Source organism: Herpailurus yagouaroundi, unplaced genomic scaffold (assembly GCF_014898765.1).
Source record: "Herpailurus yagouaroundi ecotype Mexico unplaced genomic scaffold, PumYag 208, whole genome shotgun sequence".
Lineage (NCBI taxonomy): Eukaryota > Metazoa > Chordata > Mammalia > Carnivora > Felidae > Herpailurus > Herpailurus yagouaroundi.
In genome coordinates this window covers 2,517,001-2,532,168 of record NW_024412439.1, presented here as the reverse complement: position 1 = coordinate 2,532,168, position 15,168 = coordinate 2,517,001, and the positions used below count along the sequence as shown (strand labels likewise).

At 42.4% G+C, this 15,168-nt stretch overlaps 1 protein-coding gene across 4 annotated transcripts in view; it reads left to right on the top strand.

The window, feature by feature from the left end:
- ULK2 (unc-51 like autophagy activating kinase 2) overlaps positions 1–15,168 on the top strand; it is an 89,417-nt gene that overhangs the window by 19,781 nt on the left and 54,468 nt on the right. For all 4 annotated transcript variants that reach the window (XM_040453083.1, XM_040453081.1, XM_040453084.1 and 1 more), the window contains exons 8-13: positions 1,247–1,348; positions 2,490–2,548; positions 3,097–3,179; positions 7,405–7,452; positions 8,276–8,364; positions 14,065–14,236. In XM_040453083.1, the coding sequence (XP_040309017.1) occupies positions 1,247–1,348; positions 2,490–2,548; positions 3,097–3,179; positions 7,405–7,452; positions 8,276–8,364; positions 14,065–14,236 (553 nt within the window). The remainder of the gene's footprint in view (positions 1–1,246; positions 1,349–2,489; positions 2,549–3,096; positions 3,180–7,404; positions 7,453–8,275; positions 8,365–14,064; positions 14,237–15,168) is intronic.

Genomic DNA, 15,168 nt, shown 5'->3' with positions numbered 1-15,168 from the left:
TAAATAAATAAATAAATAAATAAATAAATAAATAAATAAATAAATGGTATTTCAATTAGTGTGACACTTAAAGCTGAAAATTCTTAGTTCTCCCCTTTATCCTTTCATATGGATGTTGTCAGGTCTGATAGGGGAAGGCTATGAAACTTCGGAACTAATGTGAAGCATCAAGCCTGGAAATAGCTTAATTCTGGGCCTTCAGAATTTTGCAAAGTACATCAGTGTGCCTATCTTAATTCAAAATTTAAAATGGGTTTGTGTTCAATGAGGATTTCCTCTAATCTAAATCAACTCTGAGATTAAGGAACTAGTAATCAAAGTTAAAAAAAAAATCTTTTTTAAATTAGATTGACTTTCTTGATCATAATTTTACTGCTTATCCAATAAACTTTATCATTTAATGTCACTTAAAAGTGAGTTTGTACTTCTTGAGTATGAAATGCGTTCAGGCTTGAACCATCGCCTTGAGGATGGAGAGAGTGCTTGGGCCAGTTCTTGAAGGGAGTCGACTCAGTGAGAAGCATACTAGGCACGACAAATAAAAATGGTACACGTGGAAAAGCAAGTTTCACTGCTTTGGGTATATTTGACATTTGTCCAGATTGATGGTATTTTTAAAAAGCAACATCTAGTGAGAGGTGGGAACAGAGCTGTGCAAAGCAAAAGAGAAAACGTCTTTGCTTTTTAGACAGTCCTTTACCGTGTTTTCATGATAGTTTGTATATTGTTTTAAAAGCTTTCAAATGACAGGAAAACACTTGTGTCCCTATTGTCCACATTTAACAAAGTTAACATTTGGCCATGTTTGTCTTGATCTTTTTTTTTTTTTTTTTTTCCTAGAAAGGAGGAAAATCGTTCAGAAACAGTCCAAGTCCTTTATATCTTTCCCTCTTTCCGTTTTCCACTCTCCTACCCTGGAAGTAGCCTCTGTCTTATAGTTGGTGTGTGTTTTTCTCTATTATAAACTCAATGCTCTTACTGTATTGCTGTCCATGGTGATATATAGAAGTGTTCGTTTCTATAAATTGCTTCTTTTCATGCCACATTGTTTTTGCGATTTACCAGGAAATCCCAACGTATGAATGTGGTTTAAGTTCACTGCAGGATCGTCTGATCGGGGAAATGTCACAATGTGATCCTATTTCAGTAGTTCTGTTAGGAGCATGACCTTTACCAGTTAGTTAATTTATGCATATTAATTATATAAATAACATAATGCATGTGTGTGGAATGTTTCTATCCCCAGGCTCCTGAGGTTATTATGTCTCAACATTATGATGCTAAGGCAGACCTGTGGAGCATAGGAACGGTGATATATCAATGCCTAGTTGGAAAGCCACCTTTTCAGGTAGCCTGACTTTTTACTTAGGTGCTTAATTTTGGGATCTTCTCATTTTGCAGTTGCCTCTGACTTCTAAAACGGGGGATACTTTGAAAGCAGTGTTTTGGGTTCCCTTGTGACTTAGTTTGATTTTCTTACAGGCAGAAACTGCTACAGTGAGCTAGAATGTCTTTTGCTTTTCCTTTTTTTTTTTTTTTTTTTTTTAACCTGCCTTCCCTTTGTACCTGGCCTGAGCATAAAGCCTGTTGTATGTTTACAAGCTGATGAAAACTAGCCAGGGTCCAGACTAACAGCCTGGTGGGAAATGGGGGTGAACAGTGATGTCGGCGCTCCCTGCTTGGCTTGGTTTGGGGGTCCTGCCCTCGCAGGTGAGGGCTGGGCCTGGTCTGGGAAAGTAACTGGAAACTGTCTTCAGCTCTCTATTGCCACCACTGCTGGGTGAGAGAGAGTTAGTTGTTCAGTCTTTATGGAAATTATTTTGGGTTTTTCTTCCCACCCCACCCCCATATGCTGTCAAAAAGAGGCCCTCTAGAACTCATCATGATGACCCCTCCTGAGTTCATAATTGCCCAGTTTCCAAGAGGTTTTTTGAATCTGAAAACTGCAGCAAAGTAAAATTATCTGTCCAAAATGGTGTTAAATAGTGACACAGCCAGTTTCGACACTTAACTTTCTCAGTCTGGTTTGTCACGTACGGGCAGCTTCACTAAGCCAGCAGCTCTTGTTCTGAGGGTCCTTCCTGTTGCTGTGGAGGGACTAAAAGTTAGAGGTAGGTATACTTTGTTCTCTCCCTTGAACCCCTGACAGTCCTAAGGTAAAATATACCTTGATTTTTATACAACAAAACTGTACCTGTTTGGTAATGTAACCTCCAGAATAGTGATTCTTAACTTTTTCTAAGTTTCAGGCTCCTCTAGGGGGCTGAACTCAGAAAAGAGACATTATGCCTGGATATGCAGAATTTGCACCCAATTTTAGAGGTTTTTAGGTTCCTAGTGCCCATCTGTGGTTCCTTTAGCAATCCATGACTTTCAGGTTCAGAGTCTATGCTCTTTGGCAAGAATATGAGTATGGATCACGTGATTTGGAATTTTTGCCCCCATTATTTAGGAAATAAAACCTTTTTTTTTTTTTTTTTTTTTAACAGGCCAATAGTCCTCAAGACTTAAGGATGTTTTATGAAAAAAATAGGAGCTTAATGCCTAGGTATGTGTTTTGGTTACATTGGGTTTTATTGTCTGTGAATACAACGTTAAGTGAACTCTGTGCTTTGTGTGTTTCTGTGCGCGTGTGTGCTTTATCTTTTTCTTATTGGATTTTGGGAGGCTGGATTATTTCTCACTTGCATTTGTTTAAGCCATGCCCTCTTCCAGACAGAATTGGAGGTGGCTCCTTTTCTAACAGACAACTCTAGCAGATATTAGTGCCAAGCTAAAGTGGTGTTAAACTCCAGGCTGCCCTTGTGAAGTGCTTTATCGCTGCCGACATTCAAACAAATAATATTGAGAAGCACAGTGCAGGGACATTCCCAGACGGATGCTTTTTCTCAAAGACAGTTGCTTAGTGCTTTGGTTTTTGTTTCTGTTTTTCTCCTGTAAGAAATGTGGTTTTACTGCAATCATCTTCATATGAAATGTAGTATTTGTGAAAGTGCATTTGCCTTTTCCTTTATCATAATGAAGGCCAAGGTCATATAGCAAGTATGTATAAACTCATCACTTAGATCCTTTTTTTTTTTTTTTCCTTTTTCCCAGTATTCCCAGAGAAACATCACCTTATTTGGCTAATCTCCTCTTGGGTTTGCTTCAGAGAAACCAAAAAGACAGAATGGACTTTGGTAAGTAATATTTTCAAATTTTGTATTTCTGTGTATCCTAAAAAGATTTTGAGAAGATGCTATGGAATTTTCAGAAGAAAATTAAAGTCAATTTCTTTCTTTCTCTTTGTCTTTTTTCTTTCACTTATTTTATAAATATTTATTGAGCGCTTGCTATGTTCTAGGTACAGGAAATAGAGTAATAAAGAAAATCCCTGTCCTCATGTAGCATATATTCTCTTGGGGGGGAGGCAGACAGATGATAAATTATAATTATAAACCATATAGAAGGTGATAAGTGCTGTGGAGAAAAAGAAGGAAGAGAAATGTGGTGGGGAAGGGATGGAGATTTTAAATAAGGCAGCCAAGGAAGCCCTTTCTGAGAAAGTGGCCTTTGAGTAAAGACTTGATTGATGGATGGCAGGATAGTGAGCTAGCGGGCAGTGGGCGGTGTGCATATCTGTGGGAAGAGCTTTCCAGGCGGAGTGAACAGCCAGTACAAATGCCCGAAGCTGGGAGCGCGGCTTGTAAACTGGAGGAACAGTCAGAGGGCCAGTTAAAGACCGGGGCTTTCGCTCAGTGTGCTGGGGAGGGTTTGAGCAGAGGAGTAATGGGATCTGACCGATGTTTTCAAGTGGCTCATTCTGGTTTTGCTTGTTTTGAACTCTGGTGAAGGGTGTGGGGGTAGCCTGAGGACCGACGAGGGAGGCCAGTCGGGAGACGGCAGTTGCTCACTTAGGCTGGGATAATAACAGCAGAAGTGGTGAGGAGTCCGTTGGCTGCTGGATCTTTTTGCAGGTGGAAGCAGCAGTGTTTACAGATGAATTGGGTGTGCAGTGTGAGAGAGAGAGAGGACTCAAAGAGGACTCCAGGGTTTCTGGCCTGAGCACGTGAAGGAATGGAGTTGTTGGTTACAGACACAGGAAAGGCTGGAGCAGGATACGGGGCAAATCAGGACTCGGGGTTGAGCGTGTTAAAGTGAAGATACGCATGTGTGTAACTGTAGATGTCAGAAGGCACTTGGCGTTCAGAGGACAGGTCTAGGCTGAGGGTATACTTGGGAGAAGGTCTGGGAGGAAGGAGAAGAGAAACACCCCATAATCCTGGTCGAAAAGTCGCTGGCCTCAAAGATGGAGTTTAGGGAGACAGGGAGGGGCAGCTCCGTGCTAGTGACCCTTGTGAACATGTGCTCTGTGGTCGCTTGGTTCTCACCGTGGCCTTAGGAGAGCAGCTGTGGGTGCTCCATGGAGGCTGTGGTTTTAGATTTTTAGACTTTAAAAAAAAAATTTTTTTTTTTAATGTTTATTTTTTACGGGGGGGGGGGGAGGGGCAGAAAGAGAGGGAGACGCAGAATCCAAAGCAGGCCCCAGGCTCTGAGCTGTCAGCACAGAGCCTGACCTGGGGCTTGAACTCACAGACCGCGAGATCATGACCTGAGCTGAAGTCGGACGCTCAACCGACCGAGCCCCTAGATTTTTAGACTCTTAAGGCAAAGCTTCTATCATTGATTTTGAGCCTTTCTTCTTTTATAATCTAATCACTGAAGCTGAAACTTTAAGTATTTTAAGTTAACACAGTCTATTTTCAAATAATATTTTACCACCTCTTGTGTGATGGAAGAACTTGGAAAGCTTAATACTGTAGGCATTATCCAGTTCTTGAAGGTTTTGAAAGGAAGTTTTTCCCTGAAATTGTTTGGGTCTCAGCTTCTCTTTGCGGCACAGTTTGTTAACTTGTTCTTATCAATGTAAACATGTAAAAGATTGTCTTTTCAATCTTGTTCTTAGCAGTCATGTGTAAAAACAGCATGACTCAAATTTAAATGTCAGACCAGAAAAGCCATAAAACATGTTCAGTGAAAATGCTTATTAAATTAACCTTGACCTTGATGTTTTTAGGGAAAAAAAAAGTGTTTGATTTTTCCTATAGTAATTAGTCGTAATAGTAATAGCGATTTGCAAAAACTTATGCCAGAATTTTGGTCTGTTAATGTGTATTGTGGAAGTCTACAAAGGCTTCTGGATAAGACAGACCAGGGTTTGAAATCTAGTCTCTAAACTTACTAGCTCTTTGACAGTAGAGAAGATACATGGCCTTTATGTGCTTTAAGTTCCTTATCCATACAAGGAAGGTAATGCCTTGCATTAAGTTTGTGTGGGTTCAATGACCTGGTATGTGAAACATTGTCCTAGCATATGTTCTTAGTAGACAGTGGCTCTAATAGTTTCCATATAGGGGAAGAGAAGAAATAGCTTGACTATGTATTAAAGTTTTGTAAAGTTGGAGTTACATATCAGCAATCTACTTGGTAGATATTTTTATCTTTCAGATGGAGAAATGAAATTGAGAGTTGCTCTATAACCATGAGAAATGTGGGTCAATAGTGAAACAATATGTTCATGGATAATAGTTTTAAAATTATAGATTATAGGGGTGCCTGGTGGCTCATTCAGTTAAGCGTCCAACTCGTGATTTCAGCCCAGGTCATGATCTCACAGTGAGATCAAGCCCCGTGTCAGGCTCCGTGCTGACAGCTGACAGCTTGGAGCCTGCTTGGGATTCTCTCTCTCCTCTCTCTGCTCCTCCCCTGCTTGTGCTCTCTCAGTCTCTCAAAATAAATAAATCAACTTAAAAAAAAAAAAGATAGATTATATTAAATATTTATATACTTTCCATACCATGGCAATTGATTTGGAATGCGGTTTCGGAGTGTTTGCGTTCAGTTTTTTTTTTTAATCTTTTCTATTTCATCCCTATTATGTCCATTGTAAAAATCAGCATAAAAAAACCTTATGTGTCAAACTATAATTTATATATATGTATATTAATGATTGTTCTAAAAGTGATCTCAGGTAGGGGCATCTGGGTGGCTCAGTTGGGTATGCGCCTGACTTTTGGCTCAGGTCATGATCTCGCATTTCGTGGGTTCCAGCCCCGCGTCGGGCTCTGTGCTGACAGCTCGGGGCCTGGAGCCTGCTTCCGATTCTGGGTCTCCCTCTCTTTCTGCCCCTGCGCCACTCACACTCTGTCTCTCTCAAAAATAAATAAACATTTTTTAAAAATCTTAAAAATGAACTCAGAAAACTCCCGTTTTCCTTCAAAAGCTTCCACATTTCCTTGGCAAGTCTCGTAACTGATAATTTACTCTGAGTGGCTTCTGGCGATGCTTTGCAGCGGGACTCATGGGACCCGTCAGAGTAGAAGGAGGATCCCGAGTTAAGCTTCTCCTGGTCTTGTATTGCCTCTTTTTGACCTCCATGCTGGTACCGTGCTGCTCTCCTTGTCTGCTCTGTGAGATGTGATAGCACACAGGTCTGGGACTTCATGACCGATGAGATTTTCTTTGTGGGTTGTTTTTTTTTTTTTTTTAATTTTTTTTTTCAACGTTTTTATTTATTTATGGGACAGACAGAGACAGAGCATGAACGGGGGAGGGGCAGAGAGAGAGGGAGACACAGAATCGGAAACAGGCTCCAGGCTCCGAGCCATCAGCCCAGAGCCTGACGCGGGGCTCGAACTCACGGACCGTGAGATCGTGACCTGGCTGAAGTCGGACGCTTAACCGACTGCGCCACCCAGGCGCCCCATCTTTGTGGGTTTTTAAAGAAATAATGAAACACTCTAAACACGTGCGAAAATAAAATAGACTAAAATAACAAACTGCTGTGTACTCACCTGCTTATTTATCTTTATCTAATTAGCAGGCTTGTGTCGGTTTTGTCCTTGGCGGATAACCAGAGAAATTAAATCAAACCTAGAGTTTTAAAAAAAATATGAAGCCAGCTGCAGGAATCTCTCTTCTGGGATAGAAGGATAGGATTTATTGCATAAATCAGCTGCCTGGATTGCCTCTTGGGACAGTTTACAACAGCCGTGCTTCATACACATGCTTAGGAAGGAAAGGCCTGCTCACAGCCGTCCGTGGGGATGCTGCTTGAGGGACAGCATGTGTCAGGGAACGTGTCTGCTTCGGTAGCTCAGGGCTTCCCGTGTTGGTAATGGGTGTTTTGAGAATTCAAATTACTACTCTTAATTTTTCACTGATTAAGAGTTACTTATAATCTGATCATTTTTATAGATGAGTTATGAAAATAATATGCTTTTACACTGAAAGAGATAGAGGCTACGTGAAGAAGTTAATGATAATTATGATCGAAGAGACACTCTGTTAAATTCTTTGACAAAGGTTTAACCTGTCTGCTAGTCAGCATCAGTTTAAAGGCTGTATTCTCCTATTTCCTTACAGAAGCATTTTTCAACCATCCTTTTCTTGAGCAAGTTCCAGTGAAAAAATGTGAGTACCCATTTTTTTGCATTTTTACGTGAAGAGTAAATGCAGACTTAAGGAAAAATTAGCGTTTTGTGTTACAAAATTAATTTCATTGTGCTTCTCAAGATTTCATTGAGCTTTTCTTAAATACCCGTAGCTGTATTTACTTAATTACAGTTGTTTGTCCCAAATCTGGGTGGAAACAGTTTTAGTAATTGCTGCATTTTCAGTTTTATCCATGGGAGGTGTAATAAGTTGGTGAGTGTGAATTTGGGGTCAACATGAAGGTGTAGTAGGGTTGTGTTTTTTTTGGTTTTTTTTTAAATTATTTATTTGTTAAAAAAATTTTTTTAACGTTTATTTATTTTTGAGACAGAGAGAGACAGAGCATGAATGGGGGAGGTTCAGAGAGGAGACACAGAATCTGAAACAGGCTCCACGCTCTGAGCTGTCAGCACAGAGCCCGACGTGGGGCTCGAACTCACGGACCGCGAGATCATGACCTGAGCCGAAGTCGGATGCTTAACCGACTGAGCCACCCAGGCGCCCCTACATTTATTTATTTTTGAGAAACAGACAAAGCGTGAGCGGGGGAGGGGCAGAGAGAGAAGGAGACACAGAATCTGAAGCAGGCTCTGGGCTCTGAGCAAGCTGTCAGCACAGAGCCCGATGCGGGGCTCGAACCTGCAAACTGTGAGGTCATGACGTGAGCTGAAGTCGGACGCTCAACCGACCGAGCCACCCAGACGCCCCAAAGCTGTAGTGGTTTTGACAGAGTTTCTGTTAGACAAGCCATGTAACTGCCGTACAGAGTGACGTCTGTCTTCATCCGTGTCTCTTCCCCCAGCCTGCCCGGTCCCGGTGCCCGTGTATGCTGGCTCTGTCTCCGGCAGCTCCTGTGGCAGCTCCCCGTCTTGTCGTTTTGCCTCTCCACCGGTAAGCTTTGCTTTCATTGACGGTAATTTTCAGTTAGTGCTATTGCATCTGTCCACACCTAAGCCTACGGGCACACTGTGGATGACCTTTTTATGTGTCGTGTTTACTGGGGCAACTGAGGTTTGGGGAAAGAGCATTATTGTTGAGTCAAATAGACCTAGATGTGGATCTCTGCCCTTATGTAGCTATGTAAGCTGCAGCAAGGAATGTCAGCTCTCGGGGCCACTTGCCTCTGAACAGCGGGTACAGTACTCTCACCTCGTACCTTAGGGGGTTGGAAAGAATGATCATTGCAAAGGGTACCTATTACAGGTAGATAGGTAATGTTTATTTTATCTGAGTGTCATGACACCAGCTGGGGAGTTATGGTATCTAGAATTTCCAGTGGCGGTGAGTGCACTTTCCGCGGACCCGGACCCCCACAGTGGCGGCTGCCAGCCCTTCAAGACCTGCTCACCACTGGCCTCTTCTTCCTCCTGGGCTCCCTGGCCATTTCTCCCACGGTTGTCTTTCCTCCAACCTAAGTGCTTCTTCTAGACCCTGAGAGCTTCTGCTCACTCCATCTTCCTACTCCACTCTCCCAGGGTTTTACTTTGCCCTTTTCTGACCCTTGCCCCAAATCTCTGTTGCAGTGTGGGTTGTGACCTTGAGGCTTTTCCATAAGCTGAAGGTCCAAGGGCTCTTGTGTCAGCTATTGTGAATATTTTCCAGATTAGCCTGGCAGACATGAATTTCTTGAATTCTGCTAGCAGAGCGTGGGGCAGTTGTAAAAGGAGATGATTGTGTAATTAGTGGGTTCAACTCAGAGGTTTAAGAGCATGGGGCTTGGGACCTCTGTATCCCTTACTTGCCACAGTTAACCAGGACAAATGACTTAAACTCTCTTAACCACGTTTCTTCTGTGTAAAGTGAACGTAATTTACCTATTTCGTAGAGTTTTTTAAGGATAAATGAGCAAATACACTTTTACTACACTGTCTGGTACATAATAAATACTCTGTGGCAACTAATGCTATTATTATTTTCAAGGGAAACCTAATAGCCCCTTAGCTAGAGCAGATGCCGAAGCAGCCTGTCGCAAAAAGATGAGTCCTAAAACTGACAAAAAAACCTTTCTGCATAACCCTGCAGACTTAAGCCAAGTAGAAAAAGCAGATGGGCTAATAAGACTTACATTATATTTCCATGAATTGAAAAAACCTCGAGTGGGTGGGGGGAACCCAAGAGGAAAAAGAGAAGAGCGTTGTGTATTTCCTACTTCAGTCCGGAGTATAAGAAAACACTGCTTTGGAGTGATTGGGGAGAAGTGTGGAGGAAGTACTGACATGGAAAGACAGCTGGTGTTATTTGGAGCTGGGCACAACTGCTGCTTGCTCACCCTTCACTTTGGGCAGGTCAGTTCCAGAGCTGAGCCGTGGCTCCCTCATCTGTAGCACAGGCTTCATTGCACTTTGCCCGAAGAGCAGCCGTAGTGAGTAGTTGATAAGCTGTAGCTATTATTATGAAGTCTGCATTTGATACAGTGTGATACATAATATGAACAGCAAAGTTTAGGCTTGAGAAAGGAACCACAAGGAAGGATCTGATTATGGGAGAGATGTGGGAGAGTAAGAATAAAGGAGCCTGTTTGTAGAACGACCAGGGAATGAGAAAGAGGGGTTCCAGTAGGAGGGACATTGAATTGGAAATTGCTTTGACTGGAGAGAGCAAGTTGGGTTTTTTGGGTTTTTTGTTTTGTTTTGTTTTGTTTTTTTGTTTTGTTTTTGTTTTAGGGGGGTGGCATTGAAAGGGAGAGCCTACAGAGCTAGCTTGGCTGCTAGGGAAGAGATGGAGTGTTAACAGCAGTGAGGACACACAGGAGGAGAGAAGAGGCATATTTAGATGCTACAAACTGTGGTGGAAAAACATTTTAGAAGGCCTTTATTAAAAGCTAATGCTTGAAGTGAAAGTAAAAAGGAAAGCTGGGGAATAAAAGGAAATCAAGAGTGTTTCTGTATAATTTCCAGATAGCGAGATCAGAAAATGGGATGGTTTAGGGAACCTGGATGGCTCAGTTGGTGGAACATGCGAGTCTTAATCTCTGAGTTGTGAGTTCAAGGCCTACTTTGGGTGTGGAGCCTGCTTAGAAAAAGAGAAAGAAGAAAGAAAGAAAATGGGATTGTTTAACAAGCCTTGCTTTGAATGTAATCTGACAAAAGTAAGATTATTTCATACATGCATCCTTCCTACGGCTGGAGTTGATTCTCACACTCAGGGTTGATACACACAGACACGTACACATAACATTGTCTTTTTCACCTTCTCACACAAATCTCCAGCTGCTGCTTTACTCTAGAGAAATCTTTTTTTTATGTTTATTTGAGAGAGAGTGCTTGCGTGCGAGTGGGGGAGGGGCAGAGAGAGAGAGAGGGAAAGAGAGAGTCCCAAGCTGTCAGCGCAGAGCCCGACATGGGGCTCAATCTCATTACAGCAAGATCACGACCCAAGCCGATATAAGGAGTTGGATGCTTGACTGACTGAGCCCCCCAGGCGCCCCCCCCAGGGAAATCTCAGAAAGGCAGAAAAACAAAAAACAAAATGAATAAATAGTCTTTCAGTTATGATACTGGCTATAGGTTAAGTGCTATTTAGGTGATATTTCTTGAGTATTTATTGGTTTCATAATATTTATTAAATGTCTACTTTGTGTAAGGTTCTGGTTGATACTAATGGAGGAGACAGTCAGGTCCCTTACATTAAGGAGCTTTTAGTTTAGTTGTGTGGAGAGGAGGCCGGGAAATGGGTCGCTATTAGAAGCGTGTGTGTGTGTGTGTGTGTGTGTGTGTGTGTGTCTCTTTACTGCCTGTGGGAACACGAATGAGGAGCATCACGTCAGAGCAGCAACTGAGAAGGGCTGCTGGGGAGGGCAGGGAGTTTTGGAGAAAGACGTTTTGGAGAAAGACGTAGCAAGGTGCAGTAGTGAAAGAATGGTATCGTAGGTGGAGGAGTTCCTGTTCGTGAAGTCACGGAAGCACGGCCCACTGAAGGAACTCTGTAGACCCCCCTCCCCCCCGTACCCACTTTAATTTAAATTTGTTAGAATGAAGTGAAATTTAAAACTTTGTTCCTTAGTCACGTTCAGTAGCCATCGATAGCTAGCAGATCTGTAACATGCTGGACAGCTCAGATGCAGACTGTCTCCCTCATCGCCGGAGGTTCTGTGGACAAGGCTTCTCGGAGCAGTCCAGACTGGTGGATGCCGAGAGCGGTGGTGGTGAGGGGAGGTGGACGTCGTGCTAGAGAGGCAGGGAGATGCTGCATCTTGACAGGGTGTGGCTGCGGTGAGCCATCTGAATGGAGGTGTGATGTGACCCGCTGTGTGTTTTAGCCAGATTCTCCTAAAAGCAGCTTGGAGGACTGGATTTGAGACTGGTAGAGAGTAGAGTGGTCTCTCTGGTAGAGGAAGGAGAACAACCGCAGACTGTTGCACCTTTCTTGTTTTTTTTTTTCTGAGAATGAGGGCCTGAGCTAAGGGGAAGGTGGGACCAGGTAAGAGAAAGGTAGTCTGCAGAGCTTGGAATTGCTTGAACTGGGGAATGAACGGATGGATGATGAAGTCGCTGGGTGTGGGAGTGTGTTTGTGGGGGGGTGCTCTGGAGAGTAAAGGTGGTGAGTTGGTCCCTCGCTCACTGGAGATATCCAGGCTGCAGAGGTGAGGTGGTACTTGAAGGCAGGAGGGTGAGAGTGGTCACTGGGGTGAGGCTAAGCATGTGAGGAGTAGAGGGTCCAGACTGGCGCCTTGGGGAACTCCAGACTCTACTCGTCTCCTTTAAGGGACAGATGAGAAGCGGGTATCCACAAAACAGAAGGAGAAGTAGGAGGAAAAGCAGGGTCGCTGAATAAAGGGGTAGAGTGTCAAGAATCGTCTGCAGAGCAAGTGTAACGTAGCTCGGATAAATTAAGGAAGGGAGCGAGAGTCCACATGACTTGGCAATGGGAAGGTCATGATGAGCCTAATAAAGACCGTTTTATTGGACAGTTGAAGGTAGAAGTGGATTATGGTGGGTTGAGGGATACACATGAGATGAGGAATTTGAGTCCATGAAGATTGATAATTTCAAGAGATACTGTTAAAAAGTAGTCAGAGAAGATGGTAATTAAGAGGGCTGCAGGGATTTGAGACGTGACAAAACGAAGTGTGTTCATGTGCAGAGAGGAAAAGGGAGAGGGTGAGCGTCGGGCAGAGGGAAGTTGGTCTCTGAGGAGGTGGAGGGGAATAGAATTAGAGCACAGGTGGAGAAGCGAGGAGATCTCTTCCACTCAGATGTTGTGGGTGCAGATAATATTACAAATGCAGGGAAGAAAGTGAGAAAGTTCCTGCCTAAACCACTGGAAAGAAATTATGGAGTTAAATACTTAGAATCACATCTCAACTTGACCGCTTTTTAGTTGTATGATCTTGGGCAGATTTCCTAAACTTCTGAGGTGTGTGTGTGTGTGTGTGTGTGTGTGTGTGTGTGTGTGTAGATGTATATCTCTATATCTATATATTATATATAAATGGGTTTCAGAACATGATTGGAGTTAAGTAATACATGGAAAGCTCTTAACAGTGTCTAGCCCACAGTGACGATCAGTAGTGTAAGTCTCTACGTTGTCCCTTCTCTTTATTACCTTGACACATAAGGTCTCTCTAAAAAGTGATGAGATTGTATGTCATGTGTATGTCTCTTTCTCTCTGTCTCTCTGTCTCTCTCTCTCTCTCACACACACACACACACACACACATGCACACGGTAGGAGATTTGAGACAGCTTTCATTGCACAGTGACATTCAAAGAGCCCTTGCAGTGAATTGGGTGTTTAAGACATGGGTTTAAGTTTAAAGGACATTGTGGTATTTTTCCTTTTCTTACATAGAAACAGAGGTTAAACAGGGTAATAGGGGACTTAACACAATAAGTTAGGAAGTTCATTGTTTTAGAAAACCATTGTATCATCAAGACATTTAATTAGAGGTGTCACTAGAGTCCTTGAACTAGGCAACTGCTAAAAGATATATAGCTGCTTACATCTAAGTCTTTGCTTAAATGTATCTTATAGGCTTTTCTTCCTTTCTTTTCCTACCCCCTAACAAAAGAGAAACCAAAGGAACGTAGCCACCACCTGTAAGGTTTTCCAAATCTTTCTGTGAGTGTAAGTGAACTTCTAGGCTTGAATGCAGTTATCCTTATTGATTTCCTTACCTTTTGACATAACATGCTCTCTTGCTTTCCTGTCTATAATGTTTTCTTCATCATAGGTTTAAAACTTTTTCAAGTTGTGCAGGATGTCATTAACCTAGAGTCTCTGCGTTTTAGTCATTAAGTGAACAGTTATTAAGTATCTGCTTTGCTAGGCCAAGAGCCGAAACTGGGGATGTTGAGATGATAAAAACGCACCTCGAAAATTGCAGGAGAAGCAGACATGTACATGATAAGCGGTATGATATATTTTTAAGTATCATTTTTGGAGAACATTTGAGAAGTCTTTATGCAAAGACACTTTAAAACTGTGCTTTTCTAAGGGAGAGATTTTCCAAAGAGAGGTGTTTTTTTGCAATTTTAAGCTGGAATTGAACTTTAGGCCCACTTTTATGAAGACAGTATTCCTTAGTCTTGTGGCTGTTCTGACGTGCATTGTATTATTAGGCCAGTTTTAATTTTCTGTTGTTCATTTTAGTCCCTTCCAGATATGCAGCATATTCAGGAAGAGAACTTATCCTCCCCACCGTTGGGTCCTCCCAACTGTCTGCAAGTGTCCAAAGATTCTGCCAGCACTAGTAGCAAGAACTCTTCCTGTGATACGGATGACTTTGTTTTGGTTCCACACAGCATCTCGTCAGACCACTCATGTGAGAACCTTTTCTGCTTGTACACGTTACATACTTCTTACTTGGCTAGACTCGCATTTATTTTCAACCTTTATATCACGCTCTCTTGTGTAGGGGGCCCTTTCAAACGGTCACGTTATTTAGTGGCTGGAATTCCCAGAGTTATGTACCCGCCTTTCTAAAATCTGCTCAGGCACCTCCCATAAAGCAGTAACTTTGGATTCTGAAGGTAGATGGAAAGTTTACAGGAGACAGTAGAAACAGATAGAAAAGCCAGCAGGCCAAGGGAAATTAAATCTAAGGAAAGGAGCGAAAAGAACGCCTCTTTTGCAAGACAGCCTAAGAGTCAAGGGAGTCTAAAGTCAATCTGGATGCCCTTCGGAGGATCCTGGCGTAAGGTCGAGGATGAGTTTTGTAAATGTATAGGAAGAATTTTTATAAATGAAGCAGAATCCAAGTTGGCTAAATATAGTCAGGGCTCTAATGGAATAATTAAGGGTACCAGAAAACCTACAAAAAAGAGACTTAGACAAAACAAAAAAGGAACAATAGTCTCGTTGTGAAGGAACTGGATCAGAAAAACTAGAACTTTGATTACTTTGGTACTTAAATAGTCTCAGGTTGACTGTGTGTGCGAACAGGTGGTTGGAAAAGTTGGTATCCAGAGGTCTCTTTAATCATTTGTCAAATACTGATTTAACAGCTGCTGTGTCAGGCACCATGCTAGCTGCTGTGAAGAGCAAACGCACTTTAGCATTTATTTTATGGACACCGCAGCAGGAGTAGATGGCAATTTACGATCAGTGCTCTCCCACCTCAGAGTTACCTTTCAAAGATCGTCCAGCATACATTGGGGGTTTTATTTTATTTTATTTTTTTAAAGTAAGTAAACCTTAAACATTATGAAATATTTCAAACAGGAAGTAATACAGCAGATACTCCAGTCACCACCA